The sequence below is a fragment of the Odocoileus virginianus genome, chromosome 14 (genome assembly GCF_023699985.2).
Source record: "Odocoileus virginianus isolate 20LAN1187 ecotype Illinois chromosome 14, Ovbor_1.2, whole genome shotgun sequence".
NCBI lineage: Eukaryota > Metazoa > Chordata > Mammalia > Artiodactyla > Cervidae > Odocoileus > Odocoileus virginianus.
The window spans coordinates 30,219,302-30,233,248 of record NC_069687.1 but is presented as its reverse complement, the minus strand read 5'-3'; the positions used below and the strand labels follow the sequence as shown (position 1 = coordinate 30,233,248).

The 13,947-nt window shown below is 45.0% G+C and overlaps 1 protein-coding gene across 8 annotated transcripts in view; it reads right to left on the bottom strand.

Moving 5' to 3' along the window:
• RAI14 (retinoic acid induced 14) overlaps positions 1-13,947 on the bottom strand; it is a 159,927-nt gene that overhangs the window by 59,269 nt on the left and 86,711 nt on the right. For 6 of the 8 annotated variants that reach the window (XM_020891503.2, XM_020891508.2, XM_020891501.2 and 3 more), the window contains exon 3: positions 2,848-2,978. In XM_020891503.2, the coding sequence (XP_020747162.2) occupies positions 2,848-2,978 (131 nt within the window). Of the gene's footprint in view, positions 1-2,847; positions 2,979-3,121; positions 3,233-13,947 lie in introns of those variants that run through there. The other 2 variants (XM_020891500.2, XM_020891510.2) reach the window with 1 other exon arrangement.

Sequence of the window (13,947 nt, the reverse complement as noted above, 5' to 3'; positions counted from 1 at the left end):
GCATTGGAGGGTGGTCTCTGCCACTGCAGTTCCGAGAACATGAACTCCAAATGTAGCATCACAAGAAAAGGTTAATTAACTCATCCAACAGATATTTATTGACTATCTACTATAGTACTTCCCTAGTGGTCCAATGGTTAAGAATTGGCCAATGCAGTGTTCAAACCCTGGTCCGGGAAGATCCCACATGCCAGAAGAACTAAGTCCCTGTGCCACAACTACTGAGTCTGTGCTCTAGAGACTGTGAGCCACAACTTCTGAGCCCATGCATCTAGAGCCTGTACTCCACAAGACAAACCACAATGAAAAGCACATGTACCACAACAGAAACAACTGCTCGCCACAACTAGAGAAAGCCTGTGCAGCAATGAAGATCCTGTGCAGCCAAAAATAAATAAAATTATTTTTAAAAGAATACTATAAACCAAGCCGCTGGCTAGATAATTCCAGCTGGGAACTGTAAGGTCACAGTCCCTTCTAGCAAGGAAATTATAGTCTAGAGTGCAAGAGACGTAAGAACTAACAGTTACATAAGGTTGAGTAGGCAACTGATGCAACAAAACATTAGCCAACACCCAAAGCCAGCCTACTACCCCAACAAGCAAGTCAGGGCTCCCAGGGATATGGCCTTGGGCCCACACCTGAGATAGGCCTCTGCCAAGAAGGAAGTCAAGTTGAGACTGGGGGTTGGAGTTCAACTTAGGGTGACTGGTCGAAAGGACAAGCCCATCTCTTACAGAACCAGACTCTGACCTGTGTGAGAACGTGTACCCTCTCCTCTCTATGTGCTGGCTAGCCTGGTTCCTACAGAAAGCTTAGCCCCTTGAGCTTCCTTGTGGCTCCCAATCAACAGAGTTGGGGGGGTCTCTTCTATGGGATCACCCTTTTCAATGGGTACTGGGAAGAGGGGTTAATTTGGGGCTTCCCAGGTGGCGCTAGTGGTAAAGAACATGCCCGCAAATGTAAGACACATAAGAGATGTGGGTTTGATCCCTGGGTCAGGAAGATCTCCTGGAGGAAGGCATGGCAACCCACTCCCATATTCTTGCCTGGAGAATCCCACGGACAGAGGAGCCTGGTGGGCTACAGTCCATGGGGTCGCAAAGAGTCGGACACGAGTGAAGCAACTTAGCACGTAGCATAGCACTAAAATGGGACAATTTTCCCTGACAATTTGCCATTTATTCTTGATACCTCTGCTTCAATCTACACTCAATCTAATTTCCGGAGAATGGTTCTCTCTGGTTGAATCTACATGGGATACTTTTAAAAATATGGATTCCTGGTCCTCTGCCTAGACCAAATGATTCAGAACATCAGGGTGGGTGTGGCATCCATATTTTACAAAGCACCCCAAGGTGGACTTCCCTGGCAGTCTGGTGGTTAAGAATCCACCTTCCGATGCAAGGGACATGAGTTTAACCCCTGGTCGGGGACCTAAGATCCCACAAGAGGTGCAGCAGGACAAAAAACGAAGTTGAAAAAAAAATAAAAGCACCCCAGGAGAGTCTAATGCCAGAGCTGCCAGAATTGAGCAACACTAATCTAGGACAAGAAAGGAAGGGAGCTGGCTTTATCAAGTGCTTACTGTGGGCTGAGCACTGTGCAGCTTTTTACACCTGGCATCTGTGGCTCCAGGTGCCCCTCCTTCATCCTTTCAGAGGTGTTCTGGCCATGAGCGTTATCACCCCTAGCAAAGGCACTCAACCTTGCAGTGTCAGGAGACCAGGAATAGATACCTCAGTTTCCTTACCCCTTGGGTGGGACAACTCTGAAGCATACTTTAAACCTGGGGTAAGCAAACTAGTTAAAATGTTAGGCTTTATGGGATACACGGTCCTTGTCTTAAGACTCAAATCTGCCTTTGCAGTGCAGAAGCAGCCACAAACAAGGCTGAATGCATAGGTGTGGCTGCGTTCCAACAAAACCCGATTTACAAAGGCAGACAGTTGAGCCATAGTTGTCCAACCCCTGCTCTAAGTCTAGACAGATTCCCAGAGGTCCTCAGTGGGAATGAGTCTCAGTTGCTCAAAGCAGTAACCTGTCAATAACATGCTATAGAGGCTTCATTCCCTTACTGTCCACTTGCTGAGATCATGGGCTATAAAAACTTCTTACACTCAAATCCACACCTCACAGCCTGCTTCTGGGGTCACCCAACCAAGGCCAGTATCTTGTTTTATTCTCATAACTACCCTAGAAGCTGAATACTGTCAGCTCCACTGTACAGTGAAGAAATTGAGGTGCGAGGACTACACAATCCTAGCTGATATAAGTCCAGATTAGAAATCTAAAGTCAGTAACCTCTCTGTAAGATGACCGGAGTAAGGAAGGACAGAGGATGAGATGGTTGGATGGCATCACTGACTCAACGGACATGAGTTTGAGCAAGCTCTGGGAGATGGTGAAGGACGGGGAAGCCTGGCGTGCTGCAGTCCATGGGGTCACAGAGTCAGACACCACTGAGCAACTGAACAACAAATACTATAAATAATAAGGTTTCAAGGTTATGAAAAAAAAAAAATTTCTCTTTTACGCTGTTTCTAATCTGGGATCGGATTCATTTCCCACCTATCAGTTAGCTGGTTACAAGGCTGGTGCTATTTGTTCTTTGGCAAAATCTGTGGTTACACCAGGAACAAATGTAACCATTCAAAGCAAAACTCAAACTTGGAACTTGGAGAGAGAGGAACTAGACAAAAATATCCTCTTACATATTTTAACAAGGGGTGGGCGGTGGGGATAGTACTAGATGCCCTTGCAAAGTGTCCCCAGGGACCCTGAGAACTTCAGAGAACAAGCTGAGAACCCAGGAGCGGCTGTCAGAAGCCAATCTCTCTAACTTACGCGGTCTTGCCCTCGCTGTCATGCTTGGTGGCGCTGGCCCCCTTCTTGCCCAGCAGCGAGGCCACCTTCTCGGCGTCTCCATTCTCCACGGCCTGCAGCAGTCGGTCATCGTTCTTGTTCCACTCGTTGGTCTGTGGGGCAAAGCGGACACGCAGAGCCAGTAAGCGAGAGCAGCCACGGCTATCCTGCCGCCAGGATCCCGAACCTCCCGGCTCTCCACCCTCCCCGTCACCCAAAGGAGAACCTGCCCCGCAGTGGGCAACTTTAAAAATACCTTTCCCTTCACCATGGAGACACCCAAAAGGACTGGTTTCCCAAAAGAAAACATCCACAGTTCAATGAAATAGCGGCCGGTCACCAAACTCTGAAACAAAGCAACTTCTTTCAACTGAAATGGGGAAGATGAAGCAACTTTCAAAGACCAAGAGGCCAGTTTACACATTAGCTTATTTGAGGCTAAACTTGACAGCTGGCACTGCAGAACACTGACCTTTGACCTGGTCCACAGCTCACTGGACCCATAAGGGGACAGGACCAACCAGCCACCAGCCCAAGGCAGCCTGAGGATTGACACACGCAACCCCCATCTGCTTTCACTGTCACTGCTCCTGGCCAGTTTACTGCAGTTTTGAGTTGTATGCTGGTTTTAAGTAGTTCTCTAGGCTTCCAACTCAACAGAATCTCACCAGAAACAAAACTTCCTCCTGAACGAGCTATTACACATCAAATGGCCCTGAGCAAAGTGTCCACCACCACGGACCCGTAGCCCCGAGAGAAGAATTCTGCAAATGGCAGTAACAGGAAAGCTTTCGGCGGCACAAAAACTAATTTCTAATTTTATTAAGGGATAGAGAAGATCTTGATATCAGAGCAAAAAGAGCCTTGAATACTAAGAAATGTCCAACATGGAAGGGCAGCAGTGAGCCACTGAAGATTTTAGAGCAGAGAACAAACTCGTGATGGCAGAAGAGTCAACAGGAGATGTGTGAGGCACGTAGGGTTCACAGAGGAGGAAGAGACCCTGGGAAACTGCAAGCCCAGCCTGCTTTCCAGACACACCCTCACCACACCCCTGCTAAGCCTACTTTCTGGCGCCTCTAGGGATGGACACCTCTGCCCTGAAAGGGAATCTTCCTCTCCCCAGCACTTTCTACAGACAGCTCTCTAGGGCTGGCTGCTTCCCTGTGACCCTGAAAATAAGAATCACCAGGCAATTCATGTTAAAGACTCTGCCCTGGACCACTTCCAGGAAAATGTAGAGGAGACACTGGAGATTTAAAAGTAACAAGAGGGAATCTTTTAAAGGACTGCAGTCTTCCATGGGCTCAGAACAATTTGCATCTCTCTGCACTCATGGAACCAGAAAACTCAGTAAGACTGTGCCTCTCTTAGAGCAAGGGTGGGGCCAGCAGCACTCCCTCCAACCCTAGCCTAGAGGCAAGGCTTTCGAGAAAGCCACAGGCCATGGAAGAGGTAACCCAGGGCTTAAGTCAGAAGTTTGCTTCTCTGAGAGTCTCAGGGCTGGACATCTTCCATTTCTCAGGACATTCTCCTTTCCCCATGAAAGGGAAGTCCTCCTTCTCCTTGCCATCACTGAGTCCAAGAACACAGCGAGAGGGAAGTAGGTCTGAATGAAAATCATACATCTGTCCTCTAGGCTGCATGAAGTCCAGAACACCACAGGGGTACTTACATGCTTCAGATATTAAGTCACCCAAAAAAAAAAAACAAAAAACCTGTGTATGTCTCAGTTTCCCAAGGCTTTGAACTGAACAATCACTGTCCTTGCTCTAAAACTTAAAAGGTTTAATCTAGAAAATATCCAAAGCCAAACTCTGCTAAGAATTATTCTAGAATTGCATAGTCTATGATGATGGCAATGTTCTACATCTGCAACTGTCCCAAAACTGTAGCCACTGGGCCAGTGATTCTCAACCAGGGGTGACTGCCCCTCAAGGGACATTTGGCAATCCTGACATGTAGGTTTGATTGTCATGACTAGGGTGTCATGACTAGGGAGTCCTACCAGCATCTGGTAGGTAGCTGGGGTGATGCTAAACACCTTACATGCTCGGGATACCCCTCTCCCCCCAACAAACAATTACCTGGCCTCAACCACCAATCTTGCATTAGCCACATGTGGCTATTGAGCACTGAAAATGTGGCCAGTGAGACTGAGGAGCTGAATTTCAAAATTTAATTTTAGATATCAAGTGCCAGTAGCTAGTGGCTATCACATAGAACAGTGAAGCTCTACACAAAGGCTCTCTAAACATTGTTTAGCAAAGAAAGAACATGTCTAGGCCAAATAATCCACCATTCTCCTACAATTTACTCACAGAGAAGACACTGGTTTTATCTTTTATTACAAATCAAGTTTCTGAGACTTCCCTGGTGTTCTAGCGGTTAAGACTCCACACTTTCAAGGCAGGGGGTATGGGTTTGATCCCCAGTCAGAGAACTAGGATCCCACATGCCACATGGCATGGCCAAAAAAATAATAATAATAAAATAAATTCACATGTCTTAAAAAATTACTTAAAAAAACAAATCAGGCTTCCTACTGAAGGGGAATAGAACAAATATATTGCCCAAGGCACAAGCGTTTGTCAGTAGAATTGCAGGCTTTACTTAATGACAAAATGTAGCAAACACTAAGAGAAATGGATTGCAGCTTACTTCCCTCCAGACTGCATTTTACAAGCCACAACAAAACAAAAAAACGTTTACTGAAGCACATTTCCAACCAGTTATTCCTATCTACATCATCCCAACTGCTCCATTATTAGTGCTGTCTTTTAAAATCCTTCCCTAACTTGAACTGACCCAATTAAAACTGGATTGGGAAGATCAAAAGGATATTAAATCTCAGAGGACATGATTGAAAGTACTTAAGGAAAGAAAGGCCACATGAAAGGATTTTCCTTCTCAGTGCAACTAAGGCACTCGACTCTTGGTTGAGAAAAACCTGATTGCAGGGGCTCCCTAAAATTAGTTACATGTGCATCTGTTACTGGACACACATTCCTGGGCCCGACACACAGTGAGGCCCAAGAAACTGAGATGTTGGAATCTGGCACAGAGAAAGGTTTATTGCAGGGCGATGCAAGGAGAAAGGGTGGCTCATGCCCCCCGCCCCCCAAAACTCAACTCCCTGAAGGTTTCAGCAAAGCATTTCTAAAGGTCAGGTGAGGGAGGGGCATCCCAGGGTGTGTGATCAGCTCCTGCACAACTCTGACTGGTTGATGGGTGGTGAACAGCATCTGTTCTTAGGGGCCAGAAGGTCTGGGGGCTCTGTGCTTCTGATTAATCAAGTAGTTCTTCCATTTAGTTGTGGTTTTCTAGCATCTGAAAAACTCAGGAAATGTGTATGAGATACTATTATTTAGGTACTTCAGAGGGGACCCACAGCAGAGAATATGGGGCGGGCCGGGGGGGGGGGGGGTGTCTGTCCTGGGAGGCCCCATGGCATCCTGCTCAGTTACAAAGGTACTCGGAGCATGGTTTTGCTGCAAAAGCCATGGAAGAACTGGGCGCCCACACACGTGCACACACTCCATACCTTGCCCCAAGCATTTCTTCTATCTGGCTATTTCTGAATTGTATCACGTATAATAAACTGACACTAGAAAGTGAAGTGCCTTCCTGGGTTCTGTTTGGTATTTCTAGTGAATTACCAAACCTGGGAAAGGGGCTGTGGGAACCCTTGGACTTTACAGCTGGTCAGTGAGACATATGGTTGGCCGAGGACTTGAAACTGGCATCTGAAGTGGGGGCAATCTTGTGGGACTGAGCGCTTTAAAGCCTGTGGAATCAGATGTTAACTCCAGAGCATTAGTGTCAGAACTGAACTGAATTGTTGGACACCCAATTTTTATCAGGAAAGTTGGAAAACTTTCTTCATATGAAGGACACCCCACTCTCATATCTGGTATTGTAAGCAGATAGGTTAGGGGATCTCTGGAGAAAGAAATCCAGGGACGGCTTTCTTGACAAAAGAGAAGCCACTCTGTCCTAAGCCATTTTGGGATCTGAGTCTGGCCACAGTGCTTGCCCTTGAACAAGTCTCAGTAATCAGGGAAAACAAGGAATGCAGAAACAGAAAAAGGCGGTCAAACAATAGTGCAGGGACAAACCAGAGTCCCAGTTCCTCCTCAGGGGACAGACATAATAATAACAATATATCTTTGAGAAGGGCTTCCCTGGTGGCTCAGATGGTAAAGAGTCTGCCTGCAATGCAGGAGACCTGGGTTGAGAAGGGAATGGCTACCCACTCCAATACTCTTGCCTAGAGAAGTCCACGGACAGAGGAGCCTGGCGGGCTATTGTCCATGGGGTGGCAAAGAGTCAGACATGAATGAGCAACTAACTGACTCACACACCTGCAGGAACTAAGTCCCCCACCCAGGTGGAGGATGGAATGATGATGTTGAGCCTCCTGACTTCAATTAACTAAAGCCTGGATTCTGTTACCTTTACACCCCAACTCTATGCTGAGTTCTCCTCTGCTCAAGCCCCTGCAGGAATATGAATGTTGTTGTTCAGTCATTAAGTCATGTCCAATTCTTTGTGACTCCATGGACTGCAGCATGCCAGGCTCCTCCGTCCTCCACTATCTCCTGAAGTTTGCTCAAATTCATAAGTCAGTGATGCCATCCAACCATCTGGTCCTCTGCTGTCCCTTTCTCCTCCTGCTCTCAGTCTTTCCCAGCATCAGGGTCTTTTCCAGTGGAATATGGATGTACCCTTAGCTTAAAATTTCCCCCATTTTGCTCTTGGGGAGGCACTGGTTTGGGTGAGATTCCCAGTGTTCCCTTACTTGCTTCAATAATTAATCCTTCCTTCTCCAGATCTCTGGCTTGGTTGTGTCTATTGGCTCAACCAATAGATAGCTAAAGTGTGAACTTTTGCCATAACATTCCAAAGTAATTCACTCACATTTTGGAATCGAGGAAGATTTCAGGAGCCCACCATCACATCAGCAAGTCCTCTCTCACCACTTTCCATGGAACCCCTCTCCCTTACTGGCAATCCCAATAAGGCAGGCTCAGGGCAGACTCAGCTCTGCCCTACACTGGGCTCCTGGCCCCCTTAGAACAGTGTTCTCAACCTTGTACTGGGTTACTCAAACATTAAAAATACCGATATATAAAAAAAGAAATTTTAAGCATCACATGCATAATATGTAATAAGGCTAAACATTCCATGAAACTTTTAAGTATGTAGTGGGTAGTGATATAAAATACATTTCTTACTGGGGTATCACAATAAAAAATAAATGGACATCACTGCTTCAGAGTACAGTCAACCCATCCCTCCGCCCACAGAAGGGCAGCCTTCTAAAGCCCAGCGCACACCCTGCAGGCACTTCCAGCCTTTCCGGGTGACCTCTCTCGGATTCTCCTCCCAAGGGCCCGCCCACTCACCTCCACTGAAGCCCGAAGTCTAGACTGGATGAAATATCACGTCCTGGCTTTTGTGCGCCAGCTCAGCATGTACTCATTTTGTCTCCAGCTCCCTCAAGGCACTGACAACAGCCTTTATTTCTTACCCCCGTGGTGCCGAGTAAATGCTCAGTATCTGCTGATTTTAGTAGGAGTTTCTTCCACAATCTCTGACTTGGGAAATGTTTCTTTCATTTCTAAAACTCTTTCATCCTTTTGCAAAAAAAAAACCTATTTAATCATGTTTCAGATTTTTTTTTTTTTTTTACAGAAGCTAAACAAATCCAGCTCCCTCAACTTTTCTTTCTAAGGTCAATTTTCCAAGATTTTAATCATAGATACACTTCCTCCAAATCTCTTCCCAACCAAGGATCCACACCTCATCAATTCATCAGGGTAAACCCAGTGTCTCACAGTCACGGGGATGGTCTGGGAACTGGTTAAATACACAGACTCCCCCCAGGCCCCATCCTGGAGGTTCCAGTCTCAGTGAGCTGGGGGGTGGGGCTGGGGAGAGAGCCCTGGACTGATCCAGGTTCAACGACTGCTCTGATTTCAAGTTTGGGAACAACCAGAACCCATGCTAAGGCTAAGCAGAGAATTTACTTGAAAGAATTTTCTTCCTCCACAAAGTGTTATTAAGGACAGGGATGGGAGAAGAGAAGAATTCTTCACTTTTGTCTCATGAAAGTAAGTATTTCACTTCCTACAAAAGCTTAATAAATATACTAGGCTTTCCCTAGGAGTTGCATGTGGAAGCCATGTATAAGACATGTATAAAATGTTAATGAAAGCATTGCTCATAATAGGCAAAATTTACAAATAGTCATATATCCAATAACAGAAGATAAATAAATTACAATATAACCAAGCAATGGAATTGCTTGCAATGAAAGTGCAATGAAAGTGAATGAATTACAACTGCATGCAACAACATGGACAGACAGTTAAAACAATATTGGTGAAAGTAACTTCCCTTGGGGCTCAGTTGGTAAAATTCTGCCTGCAGCGTGGAAGACCTGGCTTAGATCTCCGAGTTGGGAAGATCTCCTGGAAAAGGCTACCCACTCTAGCATTCTGGCCTAGAGAATTCCATGGGCTGTATAGTCCATGGGGCCGCAAAGAGTCAGGCACAACCTAGCAACTTTCACTAACTAACTAAGCAAGACACCAAAGAGCACAACAGTAGGACTGTGTGTGTACAAAGATAAAAATAGGAAAAATGGATCCATATTGTTTAACGGTACATATACATAAAGATGGTAAAACCATAAAGAAAAGCACAAGGTTACCATAGAAGTCAGGATAGTAGTTTGGGTAGAGGCATCTGATCAGAAAGGGACATCGTCTAGAGTCTGGCTCAATTTCCTGACCTGGTTACAGTGCCTCTTGCCGATGTTCACTGGGCTTCCCAGGTGATAGTGGTAAAGAACCTGTCTGTCAGCGCAGGAGATGTAAGAGACGCAAGACACATGGGTTTGATTCCTGGGTCAGAAAGATTCCCTGGAGAAGGGCACAGCAACTCACTCCAGTATTTTTGTCTGGAGAATCCCATGAACAGAGGAGACTGGTGGGCAACAGTCCATGGGATCACAAACAGTCAGACACAACTGAAGCGACACAGCACAGATGTTCACTAAAGGCTACATTCTCGTTTATTGCACTTTTCTCTATATGTGATTTATTTCACACACACATAGAGTTTAGAAAGAAGACTTGTGGTTCATTTTCTGGTCAAACCAACACCAGATCAAATGCCTTTGGAAGGTTTGCATTCTTATTTGATGTCTTCTTGTCTCTACACTGAATGGAGCCTGCTGTCAAAATACAGTTGTTAGGAGGCCACACAAACCTCCAGGAGAATCTGATAAACATATGGACTTTACTCAGAATAATGCACAAACACACAAATGTTCACATTAAAAAGAGGGTTCTCCAGCTTAAGTCCCTAACCCCAGCCCATCCACAAGCCCAAATTAAGAATTCCTGGCATAGAGAAAGACACGCTTCATATTTTTAGTGCTTCTAAGTCGAAATTCCAGCACCAAAACCTCCCATGAAGGTGGTATGGAGCAGGTTATTCACATCTGAGTCTCTCTATTCCTATCAATAAGCTGGAAGGAATTCTACCTGGTTATACAATATAGTTGTTTAGTCGCTCAGCAACTTATGACCACGTGGACTGTAGCCCGCCAGGCTCCTCTGTCCAAAGGATTTCTCTAGGCAAGAATACTGGAGTGGGTAGCCATTCCTTTCTCCAGGGGATATTCCCAACCCAGGTGTCGAACCCACGTCTCCTGCACTGGCAGGTGGATTCTTTACCGCTCAGCCTAATATAAAGGGCCTGGCACATGTAAAAAAAAAAAAATGATGATTATGATTAGGCTTGAATTAGATGATCTGCACTGTTCCATTTTTGGTTTATGCTCTGATTCTTTCAAAATGTACAAATTAGTAAGGATGGTTCACAACCCCTTCAAAGGCAGTCAACGCCTTAAATTTGCAAATTTTCTATTATGCTCATTAAAAAAACACACACACATTTTAAAGGGCTCTAGAGAAGACATTCTCAGACATGAAATTAACTATTTTAGTGACTGTGGCTCACTTCTCCAGGAGACTGTTTAAACAGACACTATTTCAACAGAGCATGCTGGGCCCCATTTGCAAGTTCAGGAAGCCATATGTTACGCTCCGGAGACATGTGTAATGTGTCAGCTATGAAGGGCAGCATGTGGGAAAGGCAGACCTTACCTTCCATGTGGGCTCCAAACATTCCTGCTAATATATCACACAGGAGATTTTCAATGGCTGGCCTGTAACTGTCCTATTCATCAAATCATTTCCAAATGACACTCACTTACTTAAGAGCTTTTCCTTCACACTTGGCCTTTTGAAAGTCTAGCGTGCCTCCTGCCAGGATAGCAGAGACCCTGTCAACCGTGTGATGAACACTGGGCTTTGGCAACTGGCAGCGTCTGCCCCTGGTCAGACATGGCATCACCTTCTTTTATTTTGGTTTAATCACTGGGAACTGAAAAACCAGTGGAAACTGAGTGGTCACAGGCAGCGGGCTAGTGGGCAGGTTTGAGTTTTGGAATATACCAGCCCAAACCAAAATAATCCAGTGGCACAGAGTGATCCAGGAAGAGAAAGTTTCTTAGACTTCCTTTGGGAAAAATGCTAAAAACCCTAAGGATCAAACACTTGCATAGCTCCTGTTGGATGGAGCTTGAACAGCCATCTGGAGAGGTCTATCTGAGAGATTATCTTTGGAAAGACAGCATTTCTCTCTCTCGTTTATGGAAAGGAGATTGTTTTGCCAAAACAATCAGTTAGGCTAAAATGAACATTAGACAAAGGAGACACCGTTTTCACCACTGGGAAGGCCTAAGATTCATACCATCCAGAAAGAAAAAAAGAACACATAGCTCTCATTTTAAGAAAGAGGACAAGAAGCTGACACACTTCAAGCCAGATGGTATTTTTCCCTATTGACTGTACCAGTAAGTAATTATTAGATATCTATTTTCTAGGTGTGCTAAGGTGCTTAGTTGTTCAGTGGTATCCGACTCTTTGCGACCCTACGGACTGCAGCTTGCCAAGCTTCTCTATCCATGGAATTCTCTAGGCAAGAATACTGGAGTGAGTAGCCATTTTCTTCTCCAGGGGATCTTCCCCATTCTACAGATCTTACATTCATGCATTTGTTCTTTAAATCATTCAAACTCTTTTACATGATTGGCATAGTCTTTACTGAATTTCCTACATATTGAGACAAAATATAGCAATATGAGAAATATGCCAACAATATGAAACAAGACATCAGAGTGAAAAAGGGAGTAAAACTGGAAATCAATCCAATAAAAGAGAGGGACAACTTTCAGCTGGGTGGGAAGGCTATTTGACTGGATGATAAACTAGACTCTGTAATGAGCAATATTTACATTAATGGAGAGAAGACACAACAATTGAAAAATGCAAGATGTATTTAGATGAGACTGTAAATCGTGAGCTGATCCAAGTGAGGCCTTACAAGACTGTCCTTTTTAGCATCCATGGAAAACCCAGGAAATTACTAATACACCAGGACTTTAAAATCTCACCATCCTCCTGTCTAACAAGCCCAGCAGCATCATAAAAAGCCTTCTATATAATGTCAGCTACTTTGGACCAAAACATAAGTTCATCTAAAATGAGTTTCCCTCTCCCCACACTTTTATGTCAGATTATTCACACATGCAGGCTATGGTGTGTCTGCAAATCACTCTGAAATCTGTCAGCTTCCCTTTAACAGACTGTGTTATGTGATTCCACATAAACGATGCATGCTATGATATGGATATAACACATTATCATAAACACCTCCATTCAGAAACAGGCTGGTCCCCCCACCTGACCCACTTCACAGATCACCCTATTCATTTCTGGCTGCCCCTCACTCACTGCTCATCACTGGACCAGGTCACTTCCCCTTGCTGGGCTCTCCTGTCCTTCTCTTCCATAGCATTTGGCACAACTCTAATTAAACAGTATTCCTAAAATGTCTTTAAAGGTCTGTCAACCCTCACTGGACTATGAGTTCAATCCAGTCCAATGGCCAACGGCCGGCCAATGGCCAGCATCTGTCTTATTTGTCATAAAGCCTTGGCCCCCGGCCCACTGCTGCCAGATGGTGGGGGCTCACCTCAGAGCTGGTCCTTCACCAGCTTTGTTTTTCTTCCTTTTACTTCGGGAGCCAGTACTGATTAACCCCTCCTCGTTTGATGCCTTTGTCTTAGTCCCAAAGGTACATAAAGGCTCCATGCTCCTATCAAATGCCTTCCTCTGACTATGCTGGCCAGTGTTAAAAACATTACTCTATACATCAAAATCACGTCACATGAGGTAAAAACAGTCTCATGGGAACAGACAAAAGCTTGGAAACAGGTCAAACCAATTTTACCCTTCAGGGAGAAAAATGGTTCCATCCAATTCAATTGGGCTCAAGCACTCACTTATTTTATTTACATATATCAACCCAGTGTGTGTGTGTGTGTGTGCGTGTGTGTGTGTGTGTGTGTGTGTGTGTGTGTGTGTGTGCGTGCTACTATGCAAAGCCCTAGGGATGAAAAGATGGATATGAAGTAATATTGACCCTGAAGATGGTTCCATCGAATTCATTTGGGCTCTGGCACTCATTTGTTTTATTTACATACATCAACCCAGTGTGTGTGTCTGTGTGTGTTACTATCCAAAGCCCTAGGGATAAAAAGATGGACATGAAGTAACGTTGACCCTGAAGAAACTGACATACTTCTGAGGATAGAAACATACACAGTAACTGTTACATCATCTGTCAGTGCTCAGCCAGTGATGTGAACTGAACCCTACCAAAGCCCACAGGGGATACATTACTACCCCAAACAGCCAAAACCATATAGTTCTAAGAACTGTACCATAGCTCCTGCTTAATATTACATAATTGCAATTACATACAATGTTACATAATATTACATAAATGCTTCCCTGGTTGCTCAGATGGTAAAGAATCTGCCTGCAATGGGAGAGACCTGGGTTCAATCCCTGGATCAGGAAGATCCCCTGGAGAAGAGAATGGCTACCCACTCCAGTATTCTTACCTAGAGAATCCCATGGACAGAGGAACCCGATGGGT